At 28.3% G+C, this 18,562-nt stretch overlaps 2 protein-coding genes across 7 annotated transcripts in view; one reads left to right on the forward strand and one right to left on the reverse strand.

The window, feature by feature from the left end:
• The window catches only part of LOC126896429 (uncharacterized), a 54,883-nt gene that overhangs the window by 22,725 nt on the left and 13,596 nt on the right, over window positions 1-18,562 (forward strand). For 3 of the 5 annotated variants that reach the window (XM_050669209.1, XM_050669214.1, XM_050669213.1), the window contains exon 2: window positions 15,778-15,895. In XM_050669209.1, coding sequence (XP_050525166.1) covers window positions 15,882-15,895 — 14 coding nt within the window. In that variant the 5' untranslated portion in view covers window positions 15,778-15,881. Of the gene's footprint in view, window positions 1-8,752; window positions 8,773-10,960; window positions 11,199-15,777; window positions 15,896-18,562 lie in introns of those variants that run through there. The other 2 variants (XM_050669211.1, XM_050669210.1) reach the window with 2 other exon arrangements.
• LOC126896427 (cytochrome P450 4C1-like) overlaps window positions 1-18,562 on the reverse strand; it is a 35,174-nt gene that overhangs the window by 13,318 nt on the left and 3,294 nt on the right. Inside the window, exons 1-5 of one of the 2 annotated variants that reach the window (XM_050669207.1) lie at window positions 9,062-9,854; window positions 8,290-8,507; window positions 6,402-6,596; window positions 5,860-5,994; window positions 5,698-5,815 (exon numbers count right to left, since the gene is read on the reverse strand). In XM_050669207.1, coding sequence (XP_050525164.1) covers window positions 5,698-5,815; window positions 5,860-5,994; window positions 6,402-6,596; window positions 8,290-8,504 — 663 coding nt within the window. In that variant the 5' untranslated portion in view covers window positions 8,505-8,507; window positions 9,062-9,854. Of the gene's footprint in view, window positions 1-5,697; window positions 5,816-5,859; window positions 5,995-6,401; window positions 6,597-8,289; window positions 8,508-9,061; window positions 9,855-18,562 lie in introns of those variants that run through there. The other variant, XM_050669206.1, reaches the window with a different exon arrangement.

Raw genomic sequence — 18,562 nt, forward strand, 5'->3', positions numbered from 1 at the left:
ATCTATACTTGTCCCAACTATGCCACTTCCATACTGTGCCGCGACCTTACTGTGCTACCGTTTTTTATTTTAATATTCATCATCTCGTTTTAATTGTATATCATAGATAAATTAAAAATTATTAATCTACTTTTTATGTTATAATTAATATTTTATGAAGAAATATTATAAATATAGATAAACATTTAAAAAAAAAACGGTAGCACAGTGGGGTCGAGGCACAGTGTGGACGAGGCATAGATGGGACAAGTATAGATGATATCTGACAGTGATTAAAATCACTATCATAAGAAACGCTTCGATGCAAATCTGTAGATAGTGTTTCCTTTAGAGAAATTGGTGAAATATTTTAAAAGCAACATGAACTCTTATTTCTTTAATTATATCCTGATTAGTAGTTCTTTGATTTTAAAATATAATATATGAATAAATACTAATTATAGTTTTTAAATTTAGTATGAAATTGTGAGGCCAGCTATGATGTATGGTTAATAGTGTTGGGCGGTTGATAAGAAAGTAGAGCAGAGAATAAGTGTAGCAGAGATGAGAATGCTTAGTTGGATGAGTGGAGTGACTAGAGAAGATAGGATAAGGAACGAGCATATAAGAGGAAGTATAGGTGTTGCGTCAATCGTGGATAAGATGACAGAAAATAGACTTAGATTGTTTAGTCATGGTATGAGGAAAGAAGAATCGAAAGCTGTAAGAACAGTTATAGAAATGAATGTTGAAGGAAGAAGAGATAGAGGAAGACCAAAAAAGAGATGGAGGGATGCTATTGAATGCGATTTGAGGACAGCTGATGTGAGCGTAGAAGATGTGGGAGATCGTGTCAAGTGGAATCTTAGGATAAGGGTGCCCGACCCCAAGTAGTTGGGATTAAGGCAAAGAAAAAGAAAAATATTACCAGATATTCCGGTGGCAATTGACATAATATGATTGTTATTTCGGAATGTACAATTTAGCGTTTAGTTGGGTTTAAATAATATAGCGTCAAATCAATTACCTACTCTATCGGTTGTATCTCAATATACACTACACTTTAATGATACAATAAATAAATAAACTCACACATACACACATATGCATTTATAACATTGTGTCTAATGTAAGTATAACATGATAAAAAGTAACCGTAAAATGAAAAAAATGGAATATAAATTTTATTACTCATATTAAATGTAATGTAACTCGAAAAATATTTGTTTAAATGAAAAAATATAAGATTATATTTTTATTTATAATTGTCTTTTAAACAACTTTTGTGCGAAACTTTTTTTTGTAAGTTAAATATTTTTTTTTGAGAAAATTAAGAAAGCTCATATTTTTGAACTTTTGCGAGGATTTAAAAAAAAAGCTCAATTCCAATCTTGAGGACTATTAGTATGTCATTATACATATTTTAATTCAACTTTTAAAAAAACAAAATTTTTTCCGCAATTTTTCCTTTGTTGACTGGCCTAGATGTCAATTTTAAACTTGTAATTGAGCTAAAAGTTATGGTAATATATTCAATTTATTTTACTATAAACTTTCATAAATCTTTATCAAAAATTTTTCATCAACTTTAAAGAACCAAAAAAATAGGTTAAAATTGAAAATTTGGACTGATTATTTTTAACATATTAAAAATCAAATCAGTAATAATTTGAAAACAAATTTTTTTTTCTTTTAATTATTATTTTATATATATAATTAGTAATAATATAAAAAATTAGAAGTGATAGAAATAGTCTACTTGCAGATTTGAAAACAACGCGAAAAGTTGATTTAGAAAAGTATATTTTTGCTTCTGATGAAAGTTCCTTGTAGTCCAGTGCATTTTTTTATAGTAACAAACAGTTTTTATTGAAAATTATTGTATCAAGCCCTTTAAATTTTTATACACGTAAAAGTAAAGCAAAATATAACTTCTTTATTATTTTTATAATTTCTCCGTTTAAATTACAATATTAAATATCAATTTCATACTAAATTTAATAATTATAATTAGTATATATTCAAATATTATATTTTAAAATCAAAGAACTACTAATCATGATATAATTAAAGAAATAAGAGTTGATGTTGCTTTTGGAATAATCCACCAATTGCCTAATTAAAACAAAAAAAAAAAAAGTTTGTTGGGAATTTTTTCTGCTATTCTGCAAAATTACTCCTTCGTTGACTAGAATGAATCATTAAATAGAAAATTTTATGAGAATTAAAACAATGTTATTTTTAAGATTAATATGCAGTCAGAAAGTTTTATAATTATTATTTATTGTAAATTTATCAGAAAAACTCATTATTTTTTGCATTTTTATCGTAATAGAACACTTAAATAGAAATCATAGTAATCATTTCTAAGTAATTTTTGATATTTAAAAAGATTCTACTATTGAAATATCCAGAACTGAATTAATTTTAATGATTTACTTTAACTAAAAAAAAAAAAGTTAATATTTTGAATCCCTCTTGTGGGCAGGTAAAGGGTTAGATTTATAAAAAAAACCAAATGATAGATAAAGACATGCATCTAAATAAAAAAAAATATACTGATTTGGTCATTTTTGATAAAGTTATAACAATTAACAAAGTTATAAGTTTTATACACTGGACTACAAGGAACTTCCATCAGAAACAAAAATATACTATTCTAAATCAACTTTTCGCGATGTTTTAAAATGTGCAATTAGACTTTTTCTATAACTTCTAAGTTTTAATATTATTAAAAAATAGTTTTTACATATAAAAAAAAATAATTAAGAACAAAAAAAATTGTTTTAAATTAATACTGATTTGATATAATATTTAATATTAATTTGATTATTAATAAGTTAAAAATAAGGAAAATGACATATTTAACCAATTTTGTTAATCGTTTAAAGTTGATTGTTGTAAATGTTTATAAAAAAAAAAAAAAATTTATTTTACCATAACTTTTAGCTCAATTGGTAAGTTTGACATTGACATAATTAAATAGAAAATTTTATGACAATTAAAAAAATTGTATCGTTAAGATCAATATGCAGTCAGAAAGTTTTATAATTACTATTTATTGTAAATTTATCAGAAAAGCTCAATATTTTTTTGCATTTTTATGGTAATAGATAACTTAAATAGAAGTAATAGTAATAATTTCCTAGGAACTTTTGTTGTTTGTTGAAAAGATTCTATAATTGAAATATTGAGAACTTAATTAATTTTAATGATTTACTTTAACTAAATGTACCAATCAAAACAAAGTTGTTAAAAAGATTTACTCAATTGAGTTTATTATAAAATTTGATTATATTTGTAAAAATCAATTGTTAATTCAGGAGAAAAAACAATCATTTTTTTTAGAAATGATTTATATAGCAACACGTTAGAAAAAAATTTGAATATTATAGTCTAATAGTAGCACACACAAACAGAGTAATAAAATTATTAAATTACAAAGTAAAATGATTTAATTTTGTAGTTGAAACCTATCATATCAAACTTCATTCGTTAATAAATATTTTGAAAACATTAGAAATTAATGATTTTAATTGTCTTTATGGAGACGATGTAATAACTAACTGTTTAATTGATAAATTAGAATTTTTTTTTCAATTTTTGAGAGTAATATCTTCAACTAGATACGAATTGTAGTAATTTGACGTATTGTTGAAAAAAGTAGGTCAAGTTAGAGCAGAGAAAATAAATGATAGTCACAAAAAAATATCTTCTCGGCTTTGCATCGAAGCGAAAACTTAAAATATAGTAAAATAATTTTAATACGAATAAGAAATTTCTTCTTGCAAGGGGCGACTAAAGTGATGGGATCCTTGATCTTTATTGAAGTTATTGAATCTAAATGTGATAAAAATCAAACGAGTTAAAATTTATACTAACTTAAAAAGAATTAAGAAAAAATGCAAAAAATTCATTGCCATATGCGGGTTGGAACCTCGTACCCCAAGCGTGTAAAACATAAATTTTACCAACTCGGCAACCGTACGTTGCTTCCGGCGGTTGAAAAATTGGCTATTTAAGCTAGTTCAAATTTCAAAGTTATTTTTCTCGACTTAAAAGAAACAAACATATTTAAATAAGTTTAACTATCTATACTATATCAATTTTAATTTATATAATATTTATGAAAATCTGTACTCCCCTTGTCAGGTATTTTAAAATAAAATAAAATACAAAACCCAGAATTTTAACACAAAAATAGCATATTTTTGCATACGGTAGTCATTTTTACCATGAAGACAAATCCAGAGGTCAAATTTTTTTTTTTCACATTAAAGTATATTACATAAGCTTTAATTTAAGATATATTTAAAAGTGTCAGTATTTCCGGAATACTTTCAAAAATTAAATTGAAAATATCGTAGTAACAATACGCATGTTTAAAGTTTTGACCCCCCTTGTTAAAGGGGTATGATCCGATTTACAAAAAAAGCGTGCCAGATGAAAGGGGTATATAAATATTTATTATAAAAAAATAATAATATTGATCCATACATTTTTCCAAAAGTTATATAAAATATAAATTAAATAATATAACATATAAAATCGAGATTTTTTTCACGGAAATCGTACGTTTTTCTTTAACTTTGATGTCCGTTTTCACCACGAAGACAAGTCCAGAGGTCAAATTTTTTTTTTTCAAATTAAAGTATATTACATAAGCTTTAATTTAAGATATATATAAAAGTGTCAGTCTTTCCGGAACATTTTCAAAAGTTAAGTTGAAAAAGTTCTACTTTCTATACGCATTTTAAAAGGTTTGCACCCCCCCTGTATAAAGGGAAATGGTCCGATTTTAAAAAAAAGTATGTCGAATGAAAGAAGTATATATAAAGTATTTATCATTAAAGAATAAAGTTGATTCATGCATTTTTTAAAAAGTTATAGCAACATAATGTTAAAAAATGTAAAATATAATATCAAGAATTTTTTCACAAAAATAGCATATTTTTGCATACGGTAGTCATTTTCACCATGAAGACAAGTCCAGAGGTCAAATTTTTTTTTTTCAAATTAAAGTATATTACATTAGCTTTAATTTAAGGTATATATAAAATTGTCAGTCTTTCCGGAACATTTTCAAAAGTTAAGTTGAAAAAGTTAATTTTTTGTAAAAAAGTTACCATTTTGAAACCCCATCCTTTGGGCTGTTAAAGGGTCAAATGTTCACAAAAATATATAAAATGATAGGTAATTATCTAAGGTATCTATAAAAAAAAAAATTATATTGATTCGGTCATTTTTAAAAAAGTTATGGCAATTTTAAGTAAAAAAAATTGAAAAAATATCGAAAATTAGCGATTTTTAAATTTGTAATTTTTTGGGGGATTTCCCCCGTTTACGGGGAACGAGGGAATTTTTTTCAATTTTTGAGGGTAATGTCTTCGACTAGATACGATTTGTGATCTTTTGACATATTGTTCATCAAAATCGGTCCAGCGAGAGCTAAGATTGAGCGTTCACAGACACAAAAAAAAAAAAAAAATAAAAAAATAAAAAAACACATCATAGTAAAATTAATACCTTCTCAGCTTCGCATCGAAGCTAAAATAAAATTTTTTTTTAATTTAAGACATGCGTAATTTGTGTAAAATTACTTTTATAATAGCAATAAAGATTACTCTATCAAGTCTAAAAAAAAATTATAAAAAAATAAAATAGAATTTGAGAGATCACTTAATGTTTAAATAATAAATAATTTTACAAACAAATTACGTTTGATGTATCTTTCATGTTTTGAATAATAATATCATGATTCACATCAATTTCATTGGCAACATTTTCACCAAAAATTGCTGCTTCATAGATTTTAAGGTGCATTTTATAAATTGGAATATATATTTCATAATCATTCGTTTTATCTTGTTGTGTTGGTTNATATATATTTCATAATCATTCGTTTTATCTTGTTGTGTTGGTTTAAAATAATCAACAAGAGCCACAGCTTCCTTACTAATTAATGATGTAAATGTCTTCCCATTATTGAATGATATACATTTAAAGGCAGCATACCTGAAGCGTTTAAACATTAAATAATGAAAGAAATTAAAAAATCTTTATTAGAGGACTGTAGCAAGTTTACACACATAAACTATTTATCAAGGAAATTAATTTGGATAAAATATTATGATGTCGTTTTATTTATTATGTAATTAAGGAAACTTTTATATCATTACACTTTTTTTTGAAAAAAATATAAATGTTTTTTACAATAAACTATCTTTCTTATCCTATTAATACTGAATAATTTAATTAAAACTACTTATGTATGAAAATGTTTATATAATTTGATCTATTCTTACAATACCAGAAAATGTTATTTAAAATAGATAAGATAAGAATGACGGCGAAATGTTTTGGAAATAAGTATAATATCCTATAAATTATTTGGTTGGAATAATAATTCAAATATTTATTACCTATGAATCTTCCATTTTTGTAAATCATCAATTGTCGTTATATTATCTCCTACATAAGATTCTCGTAATGGATTTAGGATAATTCCTTTTTTTTGCAAATTAGGGTGATTTAAAATTGCACATACATCTTCTGGTTTTGTAGGAACTATGCAAAGAAAAGGTCCGAACCAAATTTTAAATAATGACTTTTCGTATCTATAAATTAATTACGTCATATAAAACACATATTATAAAACACATGCTTAATAGAATGCCAGATTTTAAATTTCTTCCCAGTTTGACCTTTTATTGCACAAACTTGTATAAAAATAATCTATGCAAAACTTCTAGACCAATCAGACACGTTATGTATTCCGTGTGATTTGATAATTATTAAATTATTATTCATAATTATAATTATGAATTAGTTGAACAATTAATTGTAAATAAAAAAAAAAATTATTAACCCTGGAACGCTAGCGTACGTCAAACTGACGCATCGTACGCGCGCCGATCGCTTTCCCTTCTGTCCCTTCCCTCCTGCACATCTGTACCTTTGATAGCCTTAGAATTATCATAGATCGTTTTTATCGCAACTCACCCTATGCTCACATCGTTAACAATAATAACTATCAAAGGAGTCAAATTGACGCATCGCTAGTAAAATGCGCCTATAAGATATCGCTAGCTTTCCAGGGTAAAGACAAAAGGATTGGAATTAGACAAATATAATATAATGAATTATTATATTGTATTATGTCATTTTATTATATAAAAGAAAATAACGTGATAAATCAATGAATATTCTTCTGTTGAACAATTAAAAATGTTATTACGTCAAAATACCAACAGACATACATACCCTAAAATATAATTAATAAACATTGCTTGAAAAATAAAGTTTTTTCATAATAATCTAATTTTAAGATTTTTACAATGATCATTTTTAATATTGAGATTAGGCGAAAAATTAAGAAATTATTTTGGATTAATATTATGATGTGTCAGTTTTTTTCCACAAAAAGGTTTTTATTTTTTATATATTAAAATTATTGTTGGTAACATGAGGTTTCCCATGTTGAAAACAATTATTTTCATACTAAAATTAATGCACTGTTAGTTCATCCAAACAGAATTCGAAAATTTGTAACTTTTTTAATCTTAATTGTGCAAATTTAAACATATAACGTAAAAAAATAGTACAAAATTAACATTATCTATAAATTATATAATGTTAGAAAAAAGAAATTGTATTTTATTGTAATCCTTTTTTTACGTTTATAGTGTTTTCATGTAAGGGGACTGGGGGAACTATGGTCAGTGGGTAATACCGGTCATCTCATTATCTAATAAACCCATGCATCTAAAATTATATTGACCGTATCTATAGATTAAGAATGATAAAAAACCTTACTCTTATTAGAAATATATTATCAAAAAACGTTTTTCCTTTTAAATGTGTGAAAATAGTTTTCAGCATTTATTTACCTAAAAAAACTTTTTTTAAGAAATTTAATTTAAGGTAATCAAATTATTATATATTTATAATTAATATGAACTATATTTCAGTGATTTTTTTTTTAATTCTTTTATCCTTATCTTTTTGCATGTATTTATGTATTGCCAATATTCCCCCAGGGTAAGGGGAATATCGGTAATTTGCATTAATTAAAATATATATATTTATATATATATATAAGATTATGTTTTAAAAATCTGAGACTTTGACATAATGTAGTTAATATGTTTATGCATCCATTTGTTGTAATAGCATAACATTTAAAATCTTAAAACCAGAGCTATAACAATTTTTGCTAAGGTGACCGTAGTTCCTCCAATCACCACTACTAGTTATAAATTTAACAAATATTATCTGTAAGGTTTTAACGAAAATATAAATTTAACTTACTGATTATATATATCATTTATAGTTTTAATGATAGACTCTGGTCGATTAATGACATTTAGTAACAATTTTAAGACATACCACCAACGAGGACCAGGCAATCGATTGGCCAATATAATTTTCCGTGGCATATTAAATTTGAATATTAATAAAAATGAACCAATTATTAAAAATAGATTCATTAATGACCATAGTACTGATTTTTTATAGTCATCCATGTCCTATATACATAAATATTCATTAGCTATTATCTATTTTTCACTTACAAATTACTAACAGTTGAAATGTCTTGGTTATACCATTTTTATTATGATACAAGTATAATAAATTTTTAGGACAGGGGAACTAAATATTATAATGCGTACCCGAACCGGCCAAACGCGCTTAATATCAATCAGACTGTTGTGTAATGCCGTGTAAATAAAGTCACTAGAGGTGGGAGGGTTCGCCTGCACAAACCCAGTGATCTATGTTGTGAATTAATGTGTAAGTGTGTTTTTGTTTTGTGTGTTTAAAACTCTTAAATTAATTAATGTAAATTAAATTTGAATTAAGTGTAATAATATTTTTAATAATCGTAAAACAAGAGTGTATATTTAGCTTATCAACAATAATAAAAATATAAACTCTAAAAAATATCGTTAGCCTTACACCTACAATGAAATACATAATAAATTAATAAAACTTGTAATAAATAGTCTGTTCAATAAATCACGATGAATAATAACTACACTAAATTACAAAAGGGAACACAAAAATCAATAATATTACTCACAATTCGCAAAGTTCCTGGCCAAAGATGCTACCTAAAACTAAAACACGGAACACGACAATAACAAATCAACTTAAGAAACTACAATTTCGATAAGAAAAATTTATATATCACAATTAACAAGATTAATTTTGCTAATTAGTAGCAACAAATCACAATAAAATATTACGTCGTCTAATTAGTAGCTTTTAAAAAGGTCATAATTAGTGCAACAAAATTTATTTTACTTAATTTAAACTGTACATTTACGATACAGTGATAGTAAATAACTATTCTTCTTATCTTTTGTTAAAAGAACTATTGTTCTTTTTAACACGCTTATATTAGTTTCACCTATATGTATGTATGTTTGTAACTCCACGCGCCACGTGTTATTATTCTTGCTTATCCCGTCGTCTATAGCCTTGAGACTAGACTATCGTAACGCATTCACCCCACCCCACGCTTACTACATGCTGGCAACACTATTCCTGTATAAATTTATTTTTAACACGCTTATATTAGTTTCACCTGTATGTTTGTAAGTATGTTTGTTTGTAACTCCATGCGCTACGTGTTATTATTCTTGCTTATCCCGTCGTCTATGGCCTTGAGACTAGACTGTCGTAACGCATTCACCCCACCCCACGCTTACCACATGCTGGCAACACTATTCCTGTATAAATTTACTTTTGGTTATCGTACCCGTATACATGTTCGTGTCATCAATATTATATATATAGAACAAATTTTTATTGTTTATTATTAGATATAAACATTTAAAGATTCAATTTTTTTTGAGTTAATATACATGTATAATATATAAGGGATTACAAATACAGGTAGCTAATTGTTTTTTTATAACGATATTAGCAAGCATATAGCCTTTATTATCAATGGTAATAAGACACATTGTTGTGAGTTTATAAATACACTAACTGGCAATACAGAAATTAAATCTATTGATAGTGATAATTGACAATAAACACTCCGTGACTACGATAGCGATGGCATAAAAAACTAAAAAGTAAAAAATAAATATAGTTAAAAAACAGAAAAACACGCTTTTAAAGCATATCGAACTAAAAAGTTAAAAATAATTTTTAAAATATGCTTGAAACAATAATAAACGAAAAATACTAGTATTGTCAAAAAAAGCGTGGAGGCTTTGTGCCATATTTTTTGTATATTGAGTGTCCGACGCTTTTTTTCACAATAATACTAGTATTTTTCATTCATTATTGTTTTAAATTTATTTTAAAAATTATTTTTAACTTTTTAGTTCGATATGCTTTAAAAGCGTGTTTTTTACTTTTTTTAAACTGTATTTATTACTAAAATGAATTTATGTTATTACAAAAAAAATACAAGTTTCAACAATAGAAAACAAAAATATATATCAACTGGTTATTACGCAATACAATACTCTACTATACTATACTGTGTTTATGTGCGTAAATGGTGTGTACATGTGTAACAGCTTATTGGCTGGTAGTACGGATAACTACACTATTGATGTAGTTGGAATCATGCGTTGACCGCATGAACCGATCCGAGTACGTAATTATGGTGAACAACTGTAATATTGTTAACAATAAATATTTAATAAAATTATATTAACAGACCTAAAAATAATTTAATAACACCTTTATAATCTATACATAACTTAAGTACATACAAATTAATCACTAATACAAATAATTGATAAGTAAAGGATTAATTACAATTATGTCACAGTAATTAGAACAGTAATATTACCTGATGTATAGTACAGTAATTACGAATTATTTTAACTTTTTTAATTTAAAGGATTCAATAATTATATATTATTATGTATTACGTGATACGTCTTAAAACATAATGTGATTTAAAATTTAAATCAGTTATAATGGAATTGATCTAGACCTTTCAAGTGTAATATAGGTCATTATTTTGTAAAACTGAAAGTAAAATATTTTTGTAATGTTTGGATTAATTGTAATTCCCTGAATTATTGTTACTAGACCAGGAAATAAATATTTATAAACACTTTTGAAAACGATTGTATTATGAATTTTGTAAAAAAAAGAAAAAGAAAATATTTTATATTATGAGACGAAATTGAATGAATTGAAAAGAAGAGAAGATCTCGGGAGTACCGAAGATAATCTCTTTTCGCGTGGTACGTTTGTGACATTAAGTTTTCATTTTGTGTGTTATTTATTTATCCTGTTTTAAGTGTATCATTATTTTGTATGTTTCATTTTGTTTGATTATATCTTTAATAATTACATTTGCGTTATTATTGAACTATTACTACTATAAGTTAGAACAAAAAGGTTGTTACGGGAAAAAGTATCAAGGGGATTTTCTTTTCCAGGACAATAAAAAACTTTTAAGGTCAAACTCTTGTAAAACAAGAGTCCAACGGGTAAGACGGGCGTTTTTTAATTTAAAAGAAAATAAGAAAGTGAGAGCTTTATGGTCAGTATACAAATTAATTGGATACCCAAGAATATAAACTTTAAATTTTTGACAAGCAAACAGAATTGCTAAGAGTTCTAGTTCAGTTACAGAATAGTTACGTTCTGAACCACAAAGTGAACGAATAGCAAATGAAATGGTATGACGTTGTTGGTCATCACCGATTTGGAAAAATTCCGCACCTAAACCTATAAGAGAGGCGTCTGTTTAGATACAAAAAGAAAGGTTAAAATTAGGGTGCGTCAGAGCGACTTGATTACAAAAAGCATTTTTAATTTTATTAAAAGAGGACTTTTCTTTATCTTTAAAGGACCAGGGTACATTTTTCTTAAGGAGGTGAGAGAGAGGATTTAAAAGTTGAGAATGATTTTGTGAGAATTTACGGTAAAAGTTACAAAAACCAAAGAAAGATTGAAGATCTTTTCTGTTGCGGGGTTTAGGAAAATCTTTTAGAGCTACTTCTTTTTCAGGGTTCATTATGGTACCACTGCAAGAAACAAAGTGACCAAAAAATTTAATTTGAGCTTTGAAAAAATGACATATTTTAAATTTAAGAGTGAGACCAGATAAAGAGATTTTTTGAAATATCCATTCGAGACTTATTAAGTGATTAAGATTGAGAAGAGATCAGAATGTCATCAACATAAGTATGGATATCATTAGGGAAAGGACAAGGGACAGTAACATTATTCAGGGCAGCTTCCAAACCTTTACGAAAAGCATTAGAAATGTTGAGACAAAAAGATACAACACAAAATTGATAAGACCTGCCATCATATAAAAAACTAGTATATGGGCGAACAGAAGGATCGTGGGGAAATTGCTAATAGCCTGAAGTAAAGTCAAGGGAAGAAAAAACATTTTTGTTATTAAATTTAGCCAAAATTTCATCAATAGGAGGGGAACTGTCACGGATAGGAAGAATAATCGTATTAACTTTCCGTGCATCTAAACAGAGCCAGATAGAACCATCTGATTTAACCACAGTAACCAAAGAATTATTATAAGGAGCATCTGATCTTTCAATAACCCCCCAATTAAGCATCTTGTCGATCTCCTGTTGAACAGCAGAGCGACGAGAGAATGGGACTGGATAATGTTTTATTTTGTAGGACTTGTGCTCACAAACATTAAATTTATAAGTGAATGAATTATGTAAACCAGGACGATCTTGAAAAATGTGTGAATATTTATTAATTAATGAATCTATGGAATATTGTTGTTCATTGTCAAGGGACATATCATTATGAGCAAAGTATTTTGTTGAAGGGAACAAAGTGTTCAGGAAGTTCATAAGATAAAAAATGTTGAGAGAAATCATTAATTGTTACATGTTTTAAGGTATTTATTAAGTCATTAGAGTGATTGAAGGAAATAATTTTAGAGGGAACAGAAGCATTTGGAGGGGGCAAAATAATTTCTCAGTTTTTATAATTAAGAGAAATATTATTTTCAAGTAACCAGTCAGTACCTAAGAGGAGTGGATAAGTGAGGGACGATCAAGAAAATGGCATGAGTTTTGAAGTTATTTATATTAAAATATACATAGATTTGAGAATTAATTTTGAAAGATTTATTAGTAATTGCAGTTTTTAAGAATATACTAGAAAGAGGAAAAAAGGAGATATTAAATTTAGAGGTATCATTTTTTAACAGGTTATATAAATTTTCAGACATAGCAGTGACAGAAGCACCAGAATCAAGAAGAGCAGTATAGAGATTATTAAAGATAGAGATATCAATTTCGGGACGAAAACTAAGAGAAGGAAAGATTTTTTGATCAGGACTTAATAGATGAGAAAGAATATTTAACTGATGAACATTGGAAGACGATCCAGAAACTCTCCTCACGAGACTGGTCATTTGCCATTTCCCGCAGGTGGTGATTGGTATATATTAGGAGTACTGGAAAGATTGGGAGAAGAATTGTTTATAGAATTTTGGGCTTGACTGTTATTATAAGGAGCTCGTCCATGGAATCTGTTTTTATAAGGATTATTACAATTATTAGGATTATGATTCTGGGGTCGATTATTTTGAGAATTGTCATAAGAATAAGAGGTATTATTAGAAAAATTATTAGAATTAGAAGGACGATAAGAATGTTCAGCATACATTAAATAGTCAATTAGATCATTAAGGGTTTTGATACGAAGAATTCTTAACTGGCAGGTCTTTGATATGGTATTTTCATTAATGATGCCCAAGTAACCTTAACTTTATAACTCTTTTTGTTCATATACTTGCCCTATCTATGCACATACTAGTTATAAGTTGAATTTAAGGTGATCTGTATTAGTTTACTTAATTTTATTTCATTTTGATGGGTTAACTTTCTTCTCCCTTCCTCTCTTTTTATATTACATTGTGTTGATGATCATGTCCCTCTTTTAAACAATAGTAGTGGAGTAACACTGAAAACTTAATTATTTTATTAAATTAATTTTGAATATAGTAGCTTGTCTGCTATTATCAAAAACTGGTGGTTAGTGACACTAGTATACCCACTCCCTCTATTCCTTATTTTCAATATTAAGAACTTTTCTCTATGTTTACTTTTTGCTTAGCATTATTCTTATTCAAAATATCTCTCTTTCTTCATTCTCCCTATTAAATCTTCATTCTAATATATATATATATTTTACATGACCGTGTTTAATATTGTTATAACTTTGTAATGGTGCATTAGTACTACATGTTATTAAGTTTTAACTCCCAACACTTCCCTCTCACGACATGAGACTCATCTCCCCGTGTATGGTTATGGTGGCATGGTAACATTCCAGGGGTTGGAGTACGCTACTTTACCAAAACATCGTCTTGGCAGTGACATGCCAACTAACCATAACCCATTCGTTTTGCGGATTTGAGGCCCTCATGACACTACCCCTCCATTCACTTTCCCTTTTACTATGATTATTTATGTATTTTTGTTTCTATGGAATATTGTTATTGATTAAAAATGTACTTGAGGTACAGCTCCGAGTGTGACCCACCTAAGGCCATAACCTATATATGATATCCTTATATTTGTATATTAGTGCTATTCACGGTTCTTATAATCACGCATCTTAGTTACTAGTACACATATTTTTACTTGGTGTTTGCTGTTTTAACACAGACCCTTGTTATATTAACATCGACTTTTGTCAACCATTTATCTTTTTATTAATTTATTTGATTAATCCAGTTTGTTGTTTTGATTAACAAAAATCTTTTAAATTGTTTTCATTTAATGATGAACCATGGATAAAACTTAATAGTTCTCAAATTTTATAGTAGATAGACAGGTAAGAGATTAGTTTGACGGAAACGAAAAAGCGATTTTATTCATGTTTGGCGGAAACGATAATCTCCCCAATACAGAAATTATATCTATTGATAGTCATAATGTACAATAAATACTTTGTAACTGTGACAGCGATGTTATAAAAACTAAAAAGTGAAAAATAAATATAGTTTAAAAAATCTGAAAAACACGCTTTTAAAGCATATCGAACTAAAAAGTTAAAAATAATTTTAAAAAAAAGTTTAAACAATAATTAATTATTTACTTTTGCAGTTGAATACTTTTATCCTACCAAATCTAATTCGACAATAAATATATTTAAAATATTAGAAATTTAAAACTTATGCCCTCATAGCCCGTGGAATGACTATTTTATTATTAAAGAACACAAAAATGATTAACACACGATTAACAACTGTCAAATTTTGTCTTATTTTGTAGAAACTAGACATCTCTCCCTGTATGATATTATTGTTGGGCCAATTATTATTTACACATTCTACAATCATTCTATTCTCATCATCAACATCTATAGCTTCTGTTAATCTATATAAGTTTCAGTGCTTATCGGACAGTTTTTATATCGTGTATATTATGATACACGTCCTCGATAACATTTTTATTACCAATATCATTATAAAGATAATCTCTACTGAGCGCATCCGCAATAAACATTTTTGAACCGGGCAAATATTCTAATTGTATGTCGTACATAACAATTTTTAAAAGCATTCTTTGTAGTCTAGGTGAAACTTTGTTAGATCTTATTTTATTATCGACACCAAGGGCTTATGATCCGTCTTTAATAAGATTAGTTTTTTAATTTCATTAAATGAGTTTTGTTGTTTATCTGACCATTCCCACTCTATTTTGTCTTTTGTTAACTCTCTTAATGGTGCGCTAACCTTGCTAATGTTTGGTTCGAATTTAGTGAAATATTTTACTATTCCTAGAAATCGCATAACTTGTTTTTTTTTTTTATTTTTAGGAATCTCTAGTTCACTTTTACGTGTGTACTCGTAGTGAGTAGTCGTACAGTGCAACAGTGACCAGCCTTATCTATATCATTAAGCTTATCATCAACTGTGCCGAATGAAAAAATTCAGGTAATATGATTATTTTTATCTACATTACCTACCCACCGTTATAAACTACATCAAACTAACAACAAAAACCCGTCCGACCACTGAACCATGAGTTCGGCCAGCGGATCATCATTACCTTCACGTTCACAATCGATTAATTCTTCTAACATTAATAACTCCAACAAAACGATAACACCGATCAAGATTATTAAAAACTCATCTAACGACGACTCTGTATGGAAAACTGTTCCTATTAGCTCACCATGTCATTCCCCAAAATCAAAAATACAAAAAACAAATTCCTTCTCAAGTCCAAACCGTTACTCAGCTCTTACCATAAATGACCACCCGGAAAATGATATCGAAATGAAAACACAAGATAACCCTAAAGAAGTAAACAAAATTCCACCCATTTACATAAAAAGCACAATTTACTTCTTTGATTTTTGAAAAAAATAAAACCTCTCACTGAACCTGAAGGATTTACAACAAAAAGCACATCTAACAGTATCAAATTATTGACATACACTATCAATGCGTATAGACAAGTTATAAAACTATTAGAAACAAATAATATAAACTACCACACTTTTCAACTTAGCGACGACAAAGCTTTCAGAGTAGTTATTCGACACCTTCACCATACTACAACAATTAAATTCATCAAAGATGAGCTTCAAGCTCTTGGTTTCTCTGTTCGGTCAATTACAAACTGCCTGCAGTATAAAACCAAAAATCCACTCCCCATATTTTTAATTGATTTAGAATCGTCTCCAACAAATCAAAGTATTTACAAAATCGACTCAATTTGCTACACCAAAATAAAAGTTGAAGCACCCCACCTAAAAAAAAACTCCAGTCCAATGTCTAAGATGCCAAAATTACGGCCATACCAGAACTTATTGTCATCATACACCTCGCTGTGTTAAATGCGGAGACACCCACAACTCTAATGAATGTTCCAAAGATAACTCTTCGCCACCAACTTGCGCTCTCTGTGAAGGACCACACCCGGCCTCATATAAAGGATGCCCCAAATACAAACTATTGCAAAATTTACGTAAATCGTCGAAAATCTACAAGTCAACGGAAATCCACCCCAACAATCCGTCTCTTGAAATCAATACCAGCTTCCATCAAGAGAAAAATTTTCCCCCTTTAAAAACCCAATGGGCTACCTCACAGCCCCTCAATAAGTTTCAATATAACACTTACTCAAACCCCAATTCAAATCATATTAAAAATAAACCTCACTCAACAATAATGATTCCATCTCAACCCATCTTTCCCATTTCCTAAATGAGTTCAAATCCTTAATAAACCCTCTTATCTCCCTACTCACCAAAGTCATCGACTCCCTACTAAATAAATGAATTCTATCCTACCAAACAAATCACCTCTCTCAATCCTTCTTTGGAATGAATGCTAATAGAGTTCAAAACCATAACCACGATTTATCCCTATGTCTAAACTCCAGAAACATCGACATTGCCTTATCACCGAAACTCACCTTACTCCAAACAAAACTATATTTTTCCCGAACTACTCCACCATCCGCACTGACGAACCTGATGAAACTGCTCGTGGTAGTTCAGCAATTTTTATCCGTAATAAAATCAAATTCAATATTAGTCCTCTTACTTCAAACCAATCTATTCAGAGCTCAAGCATCCAACTAAAAATTAACAATATAAACACTACCATTGTAGCTGCATATTTTCCTCTTGCAAATCCGATTAACGAAAACATCCTATACGAATTTTTTTCATTTCTTGACAATAACTGCATCATAGGAAGCGATTTTAACTCTAAACACCCCTGTTAGGGAAATAACACTACTGACTCCCATGGTAGTGTACTTTATAAAATCATAATCAACTTCAACTTTCACATTGTATCACCAGTGCACCCAACTTACTGGCCAACCCACCAAAACAGAAACCCTGACATACTTGATTTTTTTATAACTAAATTTTCTCCAACCATTCACTATTTTATTTCAAATATACACGAACTTTGTTCTGACCATACAGCTGTATTACTTTCTTTAAACTCAACTCCCCTTCTCAACAACAAACCAAGCCTCATAAATGGCCCGATATCCTGGAAAAATTTTTAAGTCATTCTAGACAGCAAAACTAGCCGTAATATTCCTCTAAAAACCAAACATTGACAATGCTGTAATCCAATTAACTTCCAATGTTCAAGACTCAGTAACTGTTTCTTCACCTCCCTCTAAATATCCTAACAAATTCAACAACATCCTAATAGTTTTAAAAGAAATGCTAGCAAAAAAAAGGAGAGCCAGAGCGAGATGGCAATCAACTCGTCACCCTACCGACAAAAATGCACTCAACATTATTTCAAACAAACTAAAAAAAGAATTTTACAAAATCAACACAGAATGCTACGAAAATAATATCACCAAACTCCAAACATCTAACTGCTCTCTCTGGCGTAAAACATAAAGTATATTAAAACATAGAGAACTAATACCGCCAATAAAACTAAACACCAACCAATTAGCAATATCTGACATAGACAAATCTATCTAATTCATTTGCTGAATACCTATATGAAGTATTTAAACCCAACAACATAAACCCCTCTGCCAACCATAAAAACAAAATCAACAAATCACTAGACAGCCCCCTACCCATGACACTCCCTCCTAAACACTTTTCTCCA

The sequence above is a fragment of the Daktulosphaira vitifoliae genome, unplaced genomic scaffold, assembly GCF_025091365.1.
Source record: "Daktulosphaira vitifoliae isolate Bord-2020 unplaced genomic scaffold, ASM2509136v1 Scaffold_1, whole genome shotgun sequence".
NCBI lineage: Eukaryota > Metazoa > Arthropoda > Insecta > Hemiptera > Phylloxeridae > Daktulosphaira > Daktulosphaira vitifoliae.